General features: G+C 43.5%; 2 protein-coding genes across 5 annotated transcripts in view; one reads left to right on the top strand and one right to left on the bottom strand.

The window, feature by feature from the left end:
• Window positions 1-10902, top strand: part of VRK2 (vaccinia related kinase 2) — a 69825-nt gene extending 58923 nt beyond the window's left edge. For 2 of the 3 annotated variants that reach the window (XM_019549239.1, XM_019549241.1), the window contains 2 exons: window positions 4894-5064; window positions 10489-10902. In XM_019549239.1, the coding sequence (XP_019404784.1) occupies window positions 4894-5064; window positions 10489-10725 (408 nt within the window). In that variant the 3' untranslated portion in view covers window positions 10726-10902. Of the gene's footprint in view, window positions 1-4893; window positions 5065-7373; window positions 7466-10488 lie in introns of all 3 variants that reach the window. The other variant, XM_019549240.1, reaches the window with a different exon arrangement.
• FANCL (Fanconi anemia complementation group L) overlaps window positions 10716-15926 on the bottom strand; it is a 60525-nt gene continuing 55314 nt past the window's right edge. Inside the window, exons 9-14 of one of the 2 annotated variants that reach the window (XM_019549244.1) lie at window positions 13669-13752; window positions 13005-13050; window positions 12836-12917; window positions 11921-12037; window positions 11288-11359; window positions 10728-10821 (exon numbers count right to left, since the gene is read on the bottom strand). In XM_019549244.1, coding sequence (XP_019404789.1) covers window positions 10786-10821; window positions 11288-11359; window positions 11921-12037; window positions 12836-12917; window positions 13005-13050; window positions 13669-13752 — 437 coding nt within the window. In that variant the 3' untranslated portion in view covers window positions 10728-10785. Of the gene's footprint in view, window positions 11360-11920; window positions 12038-12835; window positions 12918-13004; window positions 13051-13668; window positions 13753-15926 lie in introns of both variants that reach the window. The other variant, XM_019549242.1, reaches the window with a different exon arrangement.

Below are 15926 nucleotides of genomic sequence, written 5' to 3'. Positions count from 1 at the left end.
TCTAATACTTACTGCCTTGCATTAAAATAATATGCATGCTTGCACTGTTTCAGACTACACTCCCTTCACTTTCTCTAGCAATAGATAAAGTTTAATTCATCTAATTCATTGCAAAACTGGACATAAGACAGAAGCTTATTTCCTGAATGGCTAAAGGAGGCTTCTGCTCTTCTTCGTGAAAGCTGAGGGAATGCTATAGTTTACTAGAGCTGCTTTACAGTTGGCTTAAGTGAGCATTGAATATAAGCAGAGGGCATAAGATATTTTATAGACTTAAATATATTCCTCTATTACTGGAAAAATAGGTTTCAATCTGCAGTTGCTATGGCTTACCTAGTTGCTTTTTGTGTTTGGAGACCTAAAGGCAGAACCACATCTGGAAGAGATTTTTGTTCCTGGAGGGCCAGAAGGAACTTCTGTCAGGGCTAATATACTTTGGCTGCACTGCTGACAGAGTGGACTGTTTGGCTTTGGAAAAGACTGTATTTTCCACAGCCTTCCCACTTCCACCATTTTTTCTCACCTCTTCCCTTCTGCATGTTCCTGTTGCACCTTTCTTCTGTTTAATATGAGCATCTCACTTCCTTAAAAACATAACCTACATATAAAAGATGAATAACTCCCACCAGCCTCCTTTTCTGGTATGAGGGAGATCCTGCTTAGGTGCATTTTTTGGGTGAAGCTTTGGCAGTATGACCCAAGGACAGAGAGTTGATCCTTTATGTAAGCTGTATCCAGGCTATGCTAAGCATCTAAAATGCTCTCTGTAAGCCAAGAGATAGTTGGAGTGCATCTGGAGTACTGGCAGTATTGAGATTTGCATTGGCTTCAGTCTCCAAATCATATGAAGGTATAGGCCCTGGAAGAGCACATGACAGTGGCCTCAACTGGAGGAAGTAAAATCCTTGAAAAACACGGGCAAAGTTTACATCAAACTAGAAAGGTCATAGCCCCCTAGCCAAATGCGGATGATTAAAAGCTGACTGTATTGCTGCTGTTGTCAAGCAGCTGAGGGTCTGTGCAACCCTAACATGTAAACCTGAGTAGCTAATGGTAGATGTAACAATACACAAGCAACAAGATTTTCAGGGAATACACAAGCAACAAGATTTGCTTGGTAATATTTTTTATTAGATCAACCCTATAGTCAGGAGAGATAATGGGCTATATATATCTGCTTCTTTCCCAGACCAAAGAGCAGGCATTTTATTCCTCAAAGCAGGTCTAACCTCTCTCCCAACTACTGTAATTACTCAAATCCAAGGTGCAGATTTTATCCCCAAGCAACACAGGGGGGAAAGGGCCTCACCCTATATACAAGTACTGACCCAGGGCAGGTGGTAGCTCAGCTCTGGCTTTAGCCCTGGGCATAAAGCTAAAGCAGGAACTCAGCTGCCACCTACCCCAGAATGGTGTGGCTCACTTGGTAGAGGAGAGGGCTCGCAATGGGGGAGGGTGAGGGGAGTGCAGGGAAGACCACGCGATGTGGGGGGCAGTGTGCTGGGAAGATCCAGTGTGTGGCTTGGGGGAAGCACAGGAGAGCCAGAGCACATGTGGCAGGAAGGGAAGGCACAGGGAAGGGAGTGGGGGGAGGGGCAGGCAGCAGAGCGGGTAAAGGGCAAATGGTGGGGGAGTCTGCCATCAGGAGGGGCAAGTAGCAAGAGCACAGCAGGGAGGCAAGCATAGGTATGGAGGACAAAGGGCAAGGGGGAGGGAACGAGTGCGGCTTTTGCCCCCTTGCTGCTGCTTTCTCTGCCACAGTGGGAGGGGGGCAGGGGATGAATTTAAGACTATAACAACCTTATAATTTTCCATGCATAGAATCTAATTCTCGGGGAGTCATCTTAAATTGGAAATCATTTTGTACTTGTGTAAATAGGATATTGAGTTGGTTCAATAAAAGTTATTACCAAACAAACTAGGGGTGCACTGGTACAGATGTTGGTAGCCGATACAAATGGCCGATTTTTTTTTAAGGAGGCATATCAGTCGATACCGATATGATTTCCAGTACAGCTTCATCCAGCTGGTAAGTCTGTTGTGGTGGAAGGAGAGGAGGGAGGGAAGGGGCATGGGGGGGCAGATCAATGCCCCCATGGTGAGGGAGGGAATGGGGCTGGGGCAGGTGCAGGATGGAGCCATGGCTCATCCCAGGGGTGCAGGGGGGGTGGCTCCCACCACTGCGTGGACCCTGGAAGGGCATGGGGGAGTGTATGCTCCCTGGATCTACACAGGTGGGGTGGGGGGCTGCAGCTGTTGACTGGAGCTGGGGCTGTGCCAGGCTCTTCTCAGTGGTGGTGGTGGGCAGCAGCAGTGTTGGGAAAGTGCTACAGTGGGGCCTGCAGCCACCCCAAATTGCACCATAGACCCTCCCAACCTCCCATCCCAGCGCCACTGCCACCCACCCAAAGCAGCCCCAGTTCTTTCCAGTGTGTGGGTGGAGGCGGGGGTTGAGTTGGGGCCATGCTGGGTGGGTGGCAGTGCTGGGAGGTTTTGGGAGGAGCTATGGGGAAAATTTGGTGCTGCTGCAGCCCCCTTTCCCAGTGCCACTCATCCCAAGCCCAGCCCCTGCTGAGAAGACTCCCAGCTCCAGCCGGCAGCTGCAGCCCACCTGCCCCGCCCCGAGTAGATCCAGGGGGCACACTCTCACACCCTCTGAATGAGCTGCAGCTTCATCCCACCCTGCCCTGACTGGGCAGTGCCTGCCCTGGCCCCACTTCCTCCCTCACAATGGGGGGGCATTGACCTGCCCCGCACTGTGCCTCTTCCCTCCCCCCCCACACCAGACGTACCAGCTTACTGGGATGTGATCCTTGCTGCGCTGTGGCACGGGCATTTATCAGCCAAATTATTGGTTGCATCAGGCCAATTTCCACTACAGTTAGTTTTCTTTATTTCAGCGCCAATGCGGTATCTGACGAATGTGTCAGTGCACCTCTAAAACAAACCTTGGTTTTCACCATAAGAAACTGATACTTGCTTCTACCCTCTCCTGTACCTGCCTTCACCCAATGTCATCCCCCTCAGGGTCATTTGGACTGGGTTTCAACCAACTTTTTTCAGTAATGACCTAGTCTGAACTAGGCAAGGCACTGAACTGCACTGTCCATGTCAAATGAGAAACATTGATAATGGCTCTATCGTTAATGGGCCTTTTACAATGTGCTCTGGGGTGGAGTGGGGAGCACTTTAATTAGAGCAGCTCTTGGAGCCACTCTAATTAAAGCACCTGCAGCATCTCAGAGCATCCTCCTTGCATGTGTATAGGTGCCCCCAGATTCTTGCTCAGCTCTAATCAGAATACTTTGAACACATTGCTTCCATACCAAGCTATCATAAACCCTGTCATATTAGTTCACTGTTTCATCGTCACTTCCTGTCTGCAGTGAGAGAGACCAAATCTTTATTTTTCTATTTTGTTTACTACATTTCTAAGAAATGGACCTTTTAGATTTCTAAAATGGTAGGACTAAAACCACTGGGGATAAAGCTGTTAAAGAAAAAAAGGCTGAGCACACACAGGACCCTCTGATAGATTTCAGATATGACATTTCACACAAGACTACTGCAGCCTTATATTTTTTTATACCACCCTGCATATTTCAGCATGGACAGAATGTCTTTCCTTCAACAAGGCTAGTGGAAATAGGATATGTTTCAAAGGTGCCTAAATGCTATTTTCAGCCGTGAATTATTTTTCAGACTTTTAGAACATTAGTAACTTTCAGTAAGACTGAGGTTTTTCAAAAGAACTTAATTTCTTTGTGAAATTTGCAGTTTTGTGCCTAATTAATTGATAACATGAAAAGGAGGCAGATTTATTTCATTTTTACTAGCTATAGTAAGAAAAAGCCCTTGTGCAGAGGGTCGCATGCAATATTACTGCTGTTCAGTTGTTCAGTATGCCAGAAGTACTGAACAGCACCATGTAGCTTACCAGTTGTTTTAGCTCCATTTACTTCACAGGTTACACATGAAAAAAACGGGCACACGGTTGAGAAAAACTTGGCTGAACTACTGAAACCGTTTAGAACATACTTCCCAGCACATATTAGCAGCCTATGGGGAAAATACACATTTTCACTGCAGTTGAATTATCTTGACTAGAAGAGTTCATCATGATTCTTTAATTGTTTTAATACCAGGGGTGCTCAACCTTTTGGCCTTGCCCACCAGATGATTGGTGCAGGGTTGGTCCACGAGCCTGATCCGCTGCAAGGGTGGTGCATGGGGTCATCCTGTGGGTGTGATCTGGCATGCTAGCCCAGTCCCACCCCACTCACTGGATCTGGCTGCAGTGACCCAATATGCCAACTGTGATACTGTCTAGAAGGACCACGTCATCCAGCCCATGAGGCTCTCCAAGGGTCTGGAAAGCTGGCAGTGGAGGAGCAGCAATTAATGTTGCTGCTACCCTCCGACAAATCCCACCACAGTTTCTGGACCTGTAGGGAGACCTGCAGGCTCCATGACCTGGCTATTGGTTGGATCTGGCCCATGAACTGGAGGCTGACTACTGCCATTTTGGACAGGTTTTCCTTAGACTCATTGCAATGGTATAAGATTTATTTATAGTTCATCATTTAAACTAGTTACATTCCCATTAATTCATTATCTTGATAACCAAAATAATTCTAAAATGAAAGCTTCATAGAATTCCCCAGTCAATCATATACTTGCTAACAGCAGCATATCTAAGTGCTAGTTTTGTCCTGTTTTCAGGAAAGGCTTTTCTGACAACAATTTCCTTGGCATTTCTACTTCCATTTTCAGTCTTTTTTTAAAGCTTACCCTTGCATTTTTGTGCTGTACTTTAAACACAAGTTTCTGTTGGATGTGTTGAATGTTTTTGCTTATGCCATGCTATTAAACAAACATACATTAAACATACAGGGTGATTTACCAAAGCCTACACGAAGACAATTTCAGCAGAAGCAGGGGAAGCTAGAAGATAAAGAACGTAACCATCTAAGAAAAACTGGTCCTATAATAACAAAGAGACGACAAGATGAAGGGAAAGAGGTTGAATTTAACAGGATGCTTCAGCATGACAAACTACAGCCGGTAAGAATTTTTATAGTGTTACTTTAGAACTGTAGTTCTCAACGTTTTCAGGCTCACGGCATCCCTCCATAACTAATTCAGCAAGCGTTTGACCAGAATACATGTTCAGAATTTTATTCTATGTCCATTTGTGGTCACAGATAGAAAAAAAGGAGGGAGAAAATAAACTATTAGTAGGGCTGATAGTATTTCAAAGGAAGCATCCCAAATGCCAAACGAAGGATCCCTGAGGTGTAGCCTTGTGCAGGGAAGGGGGAAAAGGTGAGGGAATGAGAGGGGAGTTGTGCTGAGCATATAGGAATGGGGTGAAGGGGAAAGAACTGAGCAGTCTTACTTTCAGTGGCATGGGCTCACATATGGACTTGCAGGCACTCACCCTTATTTGCCCTCCGCTGCATTAACCCTCTCACAGCTGCCACTGATTGACATGTAGATCTGGGCTGTGAAAGGGTTAACAAAGTAGTGTATCAGGCAGCAGTGGGTTGGGGGGTGGGAAGAAGCTTTGAGCAGTGCAGAAGGCTACAGCTTGAGCACACACTCTTGTCTCAGCACTTCCTGGGCTGACCCTGTATGCTTTTCCCAGGAGAGGGATGTGGGACAGTCCTACCTGCCCTGCACATCTGTTGCCAGGAAAAGCATGAAGTTGGCCTGGGAATGGCTGTGGCTCCAGTCACAGCTGCTTCCTAATCTGCCTTCACAAGTGAGTGGGGCATTTAAACTTGGCTGCAGCAGCATCCAAATCATAGCATGCCTGAAATGAGTTTGTTGGTACCCAGATTGGAAACCACTGCATTAGCATACGTGCACAACATACACGGCACACTTGAAATCCTGAAAAGTTATCTGCTTTGATGGCTTTAAACTTTCTGCAAAAATAACAAACTCAATATTTCCCTGAGTACTGGATGTTGGCATATGTTTAGATTTGCACAACCAATACATTAAATTAGAAAAATATAAAATTTATTTATTCCCTTATCCATACATTAGTGTAGTACTAGTTCCGTAGCTAATCTTGAACATTAGACCTGTAGTCCAGGTGTTAAGGAATTCCCCAATAATCACACTCTTATCTAGTGGTCACCAGCAAAGTAAGTGTTTGAAAGCATGTCACACTGTATGTACCTTCTCTAATTATAGGGGGAAACTGGATTTTCTAATAGCCTTGTTTTTCGTACATGACTGTAGTGTTTTGTTTTTTTAACAACGCATAATATTTAACATTATTTAACTCGAAATGATTACATTCTGGCTTCAGGCATTGAAGAGTCAGAATTCAACTAATTGTAGCCCACTAGCTCAATTTTATTGTGTGAAGGGTTTGAAAATACTCCTTCACTGCCATATATACAAGGCCAAGGTAGACTTAGGGCACGTACAGAAGTGACATTTTATTGTACGATCTAGCCCCTGAAAGTGCTCTGCTGCCATGATCTAACACATGGGCACAACTGCATGGGCACACTTCTAAACTGGTTGATCGTCTGAAAAATTAAAGCTTGTCTGATCAGGTAACAGATTATGGTACTCTGCTTTAGACTGCCTTAGGGAACTTGTGTTCTCCTGGGGGTAATTTTTCAAGCATAGGTGGGCCATTAGCAGAGAGAGGAAAGGGAGCAGGAGGTGCCTGGCTGCTATGCTTGACTTGAGCTGGGGGGTGGGAGCTGGAATAAAGCACCTCACCTTGCAGCCCCTGCCAACTACCCCGCATAGCGTATTGCAAGTGGGAGGATGGACCAGATCTCCAAGACGAGGGGCTCTGTTTCACCCCTCCTTTCCCAGGTTCTGCCAGGCCGCTTGAGAGCCTGAGCTGGGGGTGGGGTTTGGAATAGAGCCCCCTCACCTAGGGTCTTGGTCCAGCTCCCCCAGACCCCCAGCTGGAGCAGCTGTGGGGTGGAAGGCCATGAGGCAAGGGAGCAGACAAGCTTGATTTCCACCCCTTTCCCCCACCCCAACAGGTGAACATCTGCTGGGTTTGGGTGGGGGGTGCTCTAGCTCATGACACTTTATGCAAGGCACTATGAGTTAGAGAGGGGTGAACGTCTGTCATCGTGCTTACTGCTCAGTTTAAAATTTAAGGGAAATAAACATCCCCTCAAGGTTTTGGTAGTGTGGGGTGAGGAACAAAACACCCCTCAGGAAGAGAAGACTTGTTTCTGTCACCTCTTCCTTATTTCAGATTCATTTCAACACCAAGCAATATTATTGGATAAAGACTTGAAAGTTCACTGAGAAAATTATTTACTAAGCACAAAATTTAGCTTTAAAATTAGCTTTATTAATCATCTAAAAATCTTTGCTTTGTGCAGTCTGCTGATCCCTGTATTGAGAGTCCTGTACAAGGCAGCAAAGTGAAGCAGAAACAGCACAGCTGTGCCAGAGGGCATCAGTCAGTCAAGTGGTGAGCACAACAATTTTGGAAGAATCAAAGCTAATAGAAAGATGGCTAGACTGAAACAATCTCTGGAGCCCTGACTAACCAGACTGAAAGAGGCAAATCAGATGCTATTTTCATACAGAATTTTTTTATTGTGGGGTACTGGATGTAAACGTTTCTGGATGCCACCCTACCTCCTTCTCGCTTTCCACATAGCTATGCAAAGTTACTCTATTTGAAAGCAACTGGTTTTGGTTTTCCAGCCAGGTAGTCCATTCCCCATATTTTGAAGGAAACACTGGTCCCAAACATTGTTCAAGGGTAACAACTTAAGCTGTGTATATAGTCCTTGTAGATCCTGTTGCTGTTGAGTAGTGTTGGGATGTACACTTTTGCCCTTTTTTTACATTTAATTTAGAAGGCTAGGATAGGAAGGTATACTTGGTGTTTTTTGCAGTATGACTGATGGTGTGATCTATAAAATTAGAAAAGATGTTTAGGAATAGAGAAAAAACAATAGCTACATGCAGGAGCGCATAAACATCAAATAGCAAAGCCCAAGCAAAAGAATAAGTGTGGCAAGTTTTATATATGGTTGTCTAAGTTCTTTTGGGGTGGCATTTTGAACAGGTTGGCAGGAAGCCAGGCTTATTGAAGTCCCATTACCAAGGCAGTATGAGTTGTGGTATTATCTATGGGGCGAGAAGGATAGAGGGGCAATTTCATTCAAGTTGTTACAGGTTCAGAAGTAGCTTGTTTGGGAGGAACTGTTGGTAATGAGCAGGAATCCTGGTTTTCTGTGTTTAAAAATCCCAAATTCTCCAATTAAACCCTGCCCCAAAATCCACGTTTTTCCACTATTAAAATCAAACACCACTATATATCAGTTGAACACAACTTTTTATTGAGATATTTACAATTTTAAAGCAATTTGGAACCCTACTGGTGCTTCAGTCATTTTAGAAAATACATTCTAAATTCCTACGTATTTTGGTGTTTTTGCTTTCATTATGGAAAACCAGAGCTCTCCCTGCCCCCTTCACTCACCAGGGTGCAGGTCCCCCCCAGTCCCCTGCAGCTTTGTGGTGCTGAGCAGCCCTGATATGCTGGTGCCCTGCCCCTGCCATTGCCCCTCACGCCCAAGCCATAGCCCTATTCCCAGCCACCAGGCCTGTGGCCCAGCTAGTATCCCTCACTCCCAACTCTGTCCCCTGGCCCTGCTAGGACTGCTTACTTCTCAGTCCCCTTCACCCCCAGTTTATGAGGAAGGGAGTGAGCTTGTGGGCGAGCAGGACATGTGTGCCCGGAGACTTCTGTGCCCACGGTCGGGACACGGGGCTGCAACTGGGCCGAACCAGGTCTGGGCAAGAGCTGCCTCTGCAGCCCAGTGAGCAGAACCCAGCATGGGATGGAGCACTGTGTTGCCATAGCCACCAATGTGAGGCACACCATACCTGCCTGGCAGCAGCTAGGGCAGAACTCCATGACACTGCTGCGCCACACCTTGGCAACCATGGGGGCATGGTGCTTTTGCCTGCTGGGCCATGGAATTAGCTCTTGTCTGGAGCTAGTCTGGCCTTGCTGCAGCCCCAAGCCCTGATGTGGGTGCACAAATCTCAGAGGGCATATGCCCTCCCCCCCCCCATACTTACCTGGAAGGAGCTGCTCTCCACCGCTGCTTGGCCCCCACATGCATGTACACATGCACATGTTCGTGGTGTCCCTTGCCTCCAACTGCACTCAGCCTCAAGTATCCCCTTGTAGACTGGAATTCTGCCAGCCTGCAAAGGGAAACCCATGTTTTTCTCCTTTAAAGGAGAAAGTCTGCATTTTTTCCAGTGAATAGAAGACTTGGATCCCTGGTAATGGCACTGCAGTCAAAGGCACGGGTGCATAATGGGAAGGGAGAGTTGTTTTAGCCCTTGAAGTTTTTTTCTTTTTAATTTATTGCGGGGGGGGAGGAGGCAGTACATCCAGAAAAATGCAGTAGTTACAATGTTGAACAGATGTAGACTTGAGAATAGTCCACATAGCAAAGTAATCAGGAAAGCAGGATGGCCCAGGCATAATGAAAAGTTGAGTAAGAACAGAACATACAGTACGCAGGGGGAGAGAAAACCTTTAAGAAGCAGTCAGAAATAGAGGTTGCATGTAATGGCATTTCAGCATCCATGGAGGAGAGTGTTTGGTTAAATAATGAGTGAGAGTCAGAGGTGACGATGCATCCTATGTTAAGTAGCCAGAAAGCTGTTGATTCTGGAAAAAAATAATGCTACAATGTCCTCCAGTACAGCTATAAAGACTCAGAATAAATTTAGCTGTGCCATGACAGTAAAATGAAATAAAGTGTATTAGAACAGATGGACAGATGAACCAAACCTGAGAATTCAGTATATAGTTCCAAGCTGAAGTTTTATGAGCAAGAACTGTGAAAACTACAAATGTATACAATCTTAGGGCAAAGTTAAAAGTATATAAACCTTTAACCATTGCTTTAAAAAATGAAAATAATTCTAATTTTTTTTCAAAACATTTATTCTATGTGCTTTATAGATTTGCTTTATAGATTTTCTTTCTAGTTGCAGATGAAATCACATCTGAATTTACATACTTAGAAATCTTCACGTTAGTTTCACCTGACTAACATGTTTACAAAATCCATAGAGCAGTATCAATTCAGTACACTATTAGGATATTCTGACACAAATCAGAATTTGTACTTCACTGAACTGCTTTGCCTAAGTTTTCCCCTAACAGTTAATGCAGCAGAATATTTTAATCCAAGGGTTGGTCACCTACAGCCTATTGGTAACCGAAATCCAGTTTGCAGAGCCAAGGGATTTCAGTGGTGGAGGCATGCCCATGCCCCACTGTAGCCATACAGCACGGAGAAGCGTCGGCAGTGACTGGATTCCAGCATCAGCCTAGCCTGGACTTGAGCTGAGTTATTTGGGCCCATTACTGGAAACTTTTGTCAACTGTTGTTTTGAATCTGTTTTGACTCAAATCATCGTTCACAATTAAACCTGGAAACTTTTTTTCTGCAGGAAAAACCCATAAGACATGACTACCATCCCCAGACAGTTTTTTGGGAAGTTGAAAAGAAACACCACCAAAACAGAACTTCGCATTCACCAAAATCTTTGCAAGAAATCAGCTGTGGCATGACAACTACTTCTGCATCCAGTAGTTTTAACCTTGCATCTTCTGATGCGATATACCGGTATAGCATAACTATAGTTGTACTTCTGGTACTAATATTACTTTCTTTATATTTTCTTTGATGTCGCTACTTTGAACTTCATAGTTCAACTGAAGACTTCTCAGAGATGTTCAGGCTCTTTTCAAAGTTTCTTCATGGACATTTTCAGAGTTATTGGCTTAAAAAAAGATTATGTAAAATAATAGTGTAAATGCAGACCTTCTGAACATTAAGATTTACTAAAAACCATCAACTACAATCGTTTATTATTGAAAAAAAAGTAATTAGATTGTTTGCGGTATACAGTTTGGTTATATTGCCAAGCAGGGGTCCCTTCTGAGAGCAGTACAAAAAAGTTTAAATCTCTTCTAAAGATAGAGAATTTTAGTATTAATTTTTATCTAGACATTTAGGTCTTTTGTTTTCAGCAAATATAATTAAATACTCGTGTATGAAGAATTACTTCATATTTTTTATATTTCTATCCCACTGGAAAAACATGCATAAAACCTCCCACAGAAGTTAGTCTGACCAACTTTTAATTTTCTTGTCATGCTTAAGGAGGGAAAAAGGGTAGGGGAGATTTTCCTATCCTCCAATGCTGTATTTTGTTCAAATATACGCTTCCTAAAATATTTCCTTACCTTGTTACAATATGGACATTCACCAAAGATAACATTAAAGCTCTGCCTGCTGGAAGGGAGACTTTGTAACCACTACAAAATAAAATAATGAAAATTTAAGAGCGACGTGTCATGCACTTGGAACATAAGCACGATCAATTCTGCTGGATCAGTTTCATTTACCAACTCATTATGAAGATCCTGATTCTGGAAACTAAAAGCAGTATAGCTCTGTCCACTGACTCTCAGTGGCTGTTCACACCACTCCCTTGGTGGTTTTCAGAGCCAAATAGTGGTATTCCTGAAGCTCTGACTTCAAATGGGGGTAACCCCAGTAATTAGATCCTTTATAACCACAGAATTAAATAAGCCTTTTGAGGCAAAGAATGTGCCTTATTAAGAAAAGTCTAACAAGTAAATGGTAAGAAGAAACATGAAGGGAAGCAATAATAAGAATATGTGAGTGGTGGTTAGTCATTCTAATTCATAACTTTTCCAGTAATCCTTCTCTAGTCCTAGTTAATCATATGAATTACTTCACTCAAGCAATCTGAGTTGCACCCATCATGCAGTCACGCACTGGATACAGAAACATATACCTATAGTTTGTGAATGAGGGTTAAATGAATTTCTCATTATAACTTTTTTTTTTACCTCATATAAGCAAGCCTGATGGAAAGGCTGTCCGCAGCGTGGATCATCACATACTTGATCTGGAACAGTGCCATCAAGTCTGTAAGCATAGCAGATGCCACAGTCCATAGAAAAGTCCTAAAAAGATGCAGACCAGATGAACTGATAAGTGTTATTTATATATTAGCCAAGATCAAAGTAAAAAAAAGAGAGAAGTAGAATAATTATGCTTTACATAAACTATTAAATGAGTTTAAAGTGCATTTTACTCATTCCAAGATTAGCGTTAGTTCCTTCTACAGCAGACAAATAAAATCAGCAAGGTCATTTTTGTCCTAACAGACTCCTGTGCCTAAAATCAATGTCCAGACTCGCACCTGCAGCTTTTTAACTTCAGTAGTTAATATTCTTGGGCCTCATCCCTTTAAACTACAATGAACTGTCACTTTATTAGACACACAGCCTCACAGCAAGATATTAATTTTTAATTTAAGAATTCTAGATTTTCACAAGTATGAGCCAACCTTGTAATCCAATGTTACAGCATTGTCAGAAATTAATTCCAAGTTGGTCTGAAATGCACCATTATTTGGATGGCCTCTTGTCCCCTCTAAGTAGCTCTACCTAATTAGAAATTTAAGTCATCTGCATCTATAACAGAATGAAGTTTGGATTTTCTATATCTAATTAGCTACTCTGGAACTTGCTTTTCCATTGCAATAGTGAAGCCTTACTGTTTTAGAGACCATATGGGAGTGTGCACCGGTGACCAAAGTTTAACAAGCTCTGAAAATGCTTGAGTTTCAGAAGTCTTTATTACTATGCATCAATCTCCTTTTAGTACCCCTTTACTGTTCATGGATACAAGATGACCACTGTGTCATCAGCCTGTGTTATTCAGAAATAAGGATAGTACATTAACAAAGAGCAACTTACAGACTTTTCTAGCACAACACGAGATGGGAACTCTATTTCTAAAACCTCCTTCAAGTTTTGTAATAAGTGGACTTCTGGATTCCTACAAGTAGGGGGGAAAAACACTTTAAAACTGAGACAGCAAAGGGGAGGTTTTTAAACTAAAAATCTTACTGCTGAAAACACTTACCACAAGTGCATATTGTTGTTCAGCTTAATTTTCAAAGGATTTACTACTGCAAACGATATAGAAAAGTATTTAAAACATTCTTCACAACAAAAAACAACCCTTACATTTTAGCACATACAGACCAACTTTAAAACTGTTTAATGCCTAGGTACCTTTTTTAAAACCTAGCCTATTATTAGATTTGGAAATTGATTTAACAACTGCATTACCTTTGAGATATCATAAATCAATTAAGATATGTTCTAGTCTCACCCCAAAACTAGCAAGGAGGAGAAAGTTTAGAGAATACTTTAAAAACATTTTTACACAGTAGTAGGGAATTGGTAATCATTTACTTGGCACTAAAACAAAAAATAGAAAAAATAGACACACAGATGATTACATAATTATCTTTCTGAATAATTCTTTACAGGACACAATGTTTCCCTGATATTGTTTGGAAAAGACTAAATCATTTTAGACCTGCATATTAGCAGTACAGAATAGCATGCAACAAATTCACTCTTGCATTAAGAGCCTGTATGAGAGCTTGTGCAGCAGGCACCAATCTTTTTAACTTTATATTCTACACAGAACTTCAAACAACTAAATCTAACACATTAAAGCTTTTCAGTAAACTACCATATACCAGCCACTAAGCCTGAGATATGAAAAGATTCCTTACCATGGTCTGCACCAAGAAAGAAACACTCAGGAAGCATAGCTGGATGCCTGGGATCTACCTCAAGGTTTATTGAAACATTGTTTCCTGCCATGAGAGAGCATACAAATACAAAGGAAAGCTTCACTTTCTAAATCAGAAAGCACTTAAGTTTTTCAAATGAACTATTCTGAGTATGCCTGCAATTTAATAAACACTGTTAGTTTTTAAATTACTAAGACACAGCATTAGTTTCACACCCAGAATTTGATGCTGTCCAGCACTACAAATTCCTGTTCACCATGAACAGGATTATGCCATCAGCTAAACTCCTCAAAAATTAACTCCACTAAACACACAAGTTATAAATAACCAGGAGAATTACCATATGCTAAGTATATTCCGTTTTGGTAGATTTTGGACATTACAAAATGGTGAGGGAGGGTGGGAGGCAGCAGAGTAGGGCAGGTTAGGGTTAGGGGGTGCTGCCCAGCTGGGGCAGTGCATGGGGCCCAGGGCCAGGGTGGGAATGTGTGGCCACAGGGCCTAGCTGGGGAACAAGATGGAGTGGCAGGCAGCTCATCCAGGGGACAGCAGGGGCTGACTCCCTGCTGCTGCACACACTCCCAGGGAGGGAGGCATTGGGGGGCGGCATGTGCCCCCGAGATTTGGGTGCAGAATGGGGGCAAATGTGGGCTTCATGCTGCAGGCTTGGGGCGCCCTGTCTGGGGGCCTCCACAGCAGAGTGGGCAAGGCTTAAGCTATTACCAGGAGCTCCATGGTGGCACAGCAGGGGGCTGCAGGTCCAGGCTCTTTTCCCATAGCCCTGGCAGCTGAGGGCCGCCTCAGCTGTGGGATGCAGCCCAATACATTGGGAGCTGCAAGTGTGGTCCGCTATGGTAAATAGGTTGAGAACCACTGGTCTACGTAAATAAGGGTTACATTTTCATTTTTAAATCATTAAAATTTAATGCAAGCTTAAACGTACACAGTCAACTTGAAATTTCCATCAAGTCTAAAAATAAATTAAAAGTAATTTCCGTTAGTACAAATAACCCTGATGATTCTCTGTCATTTATGGTTATACAATCACATTCCCATTTGTTTTTTTTTTTTAATCTATTACTATATGAATACCTTCATAAACTAACCAAATGACTGAATAAAGTGTTGCCAAATGCACTTTTAGGTGTTATTTAATAGGAAAAGATTCTTCAGACACAAGCTAATATTTCAAATATGACTGGACTGAAGCAAATCCAGTGATAAATTAACTTTCAATATAAGCAAGGATAAATATTAGCTGTTCTATCAGAGCTATCAAGAGGTGGCTCTTAGGAAAAACAAGACAGCTTTTATTTCAAAATATGATAAAAGGTTGTGTTTTGCAGCATAATTCTAAATGGACTCCTTATTTTGAAAACAAACCTGATATCAACCTTTCAATGAGTGGGCAGTGGCAGAGTACTAGGGGTGCACCAATAGATTTTTTTGGCTAATACCAATGGCTAATTATTAACCAGCTGTATCAGCCAATACAAATCTGATAGCAGATGTGCAGCCCAGCAGCTTGGAGAGCAGCGTCCAGCCAGTAAGTTGGAGGTGGGGGGGCAAGAGAGGGGTATGGGGTAGGGTGCAGATTGAAGCCCTCACAATGAGGGAGTGGGGCTTAGGCTGATGTTGGAGACGGGGGAGGGGGCAGGACGGAGCCACTGGTGGCTTGTCCAGGGGGCGCACGTGGTGGGGGAGGGGGAACTGCTCCCCACCACTGCACACACCCCTGGAGGAAGTAGGCAGGGGTTATAGTTTCATAGCTGGTACAGTTGGAAGGGACCTGAGCAGATCATCAAGTCCGGTCCCCTGCCATGGCAGGAAAGAGTACTGGGGTCAAACGACCCCAGCAAGGTGTTTGTCTAGCTTTGTCTTAAAGACCCCCAGGGTAGGAGCCAGCACCACTTCACTTGGAAGTTGGTTCCAGATCCTAGCCGCCCTGACACTGAAGTAGCGCCTCCTGATGTCTAGCCTGAATCTACCCTCTGCCAACTTGTGACCGTTATTCCTGGTCACTCCTGGTAGTGCTCGGGGGAACAGGGACTCCCCCAATGCCTGCTGGTGTCCTTTGACTAGTTTGTAACAGGCCACTAGATCTCAGCCTCAGCCTTCTCGTGGATGCTGAACAGGTTCAGGTCCTGTAGCCTCTCCTCGTAGGGCCTACCCTGCTGCCCCCTGATCATGCGAGTGGCCCTCCTCTGGACCCTCTCCATGTTGTCCACATCCCTCTT

Source organism: Crocodylus porosus, unplaced genomic scaffold (genome assembly GCF_001723895.1).
Source record: "Crocodylus porosus isolate Cpor-Errol unplaced genomic scaffold, CroPor_comp1, whole genome shotgun sequence".
NCBI lineage: Eukaryota > Metazoa > Chordata > Crocodylia > Crocodylidae > Crocodylus > Crocodylus porosus.
The sequence above is the reverse complement of the archived record's forward strand: the minus strand, read 5'-3'. Positions and strand labels throughout refer to the sequence as shown.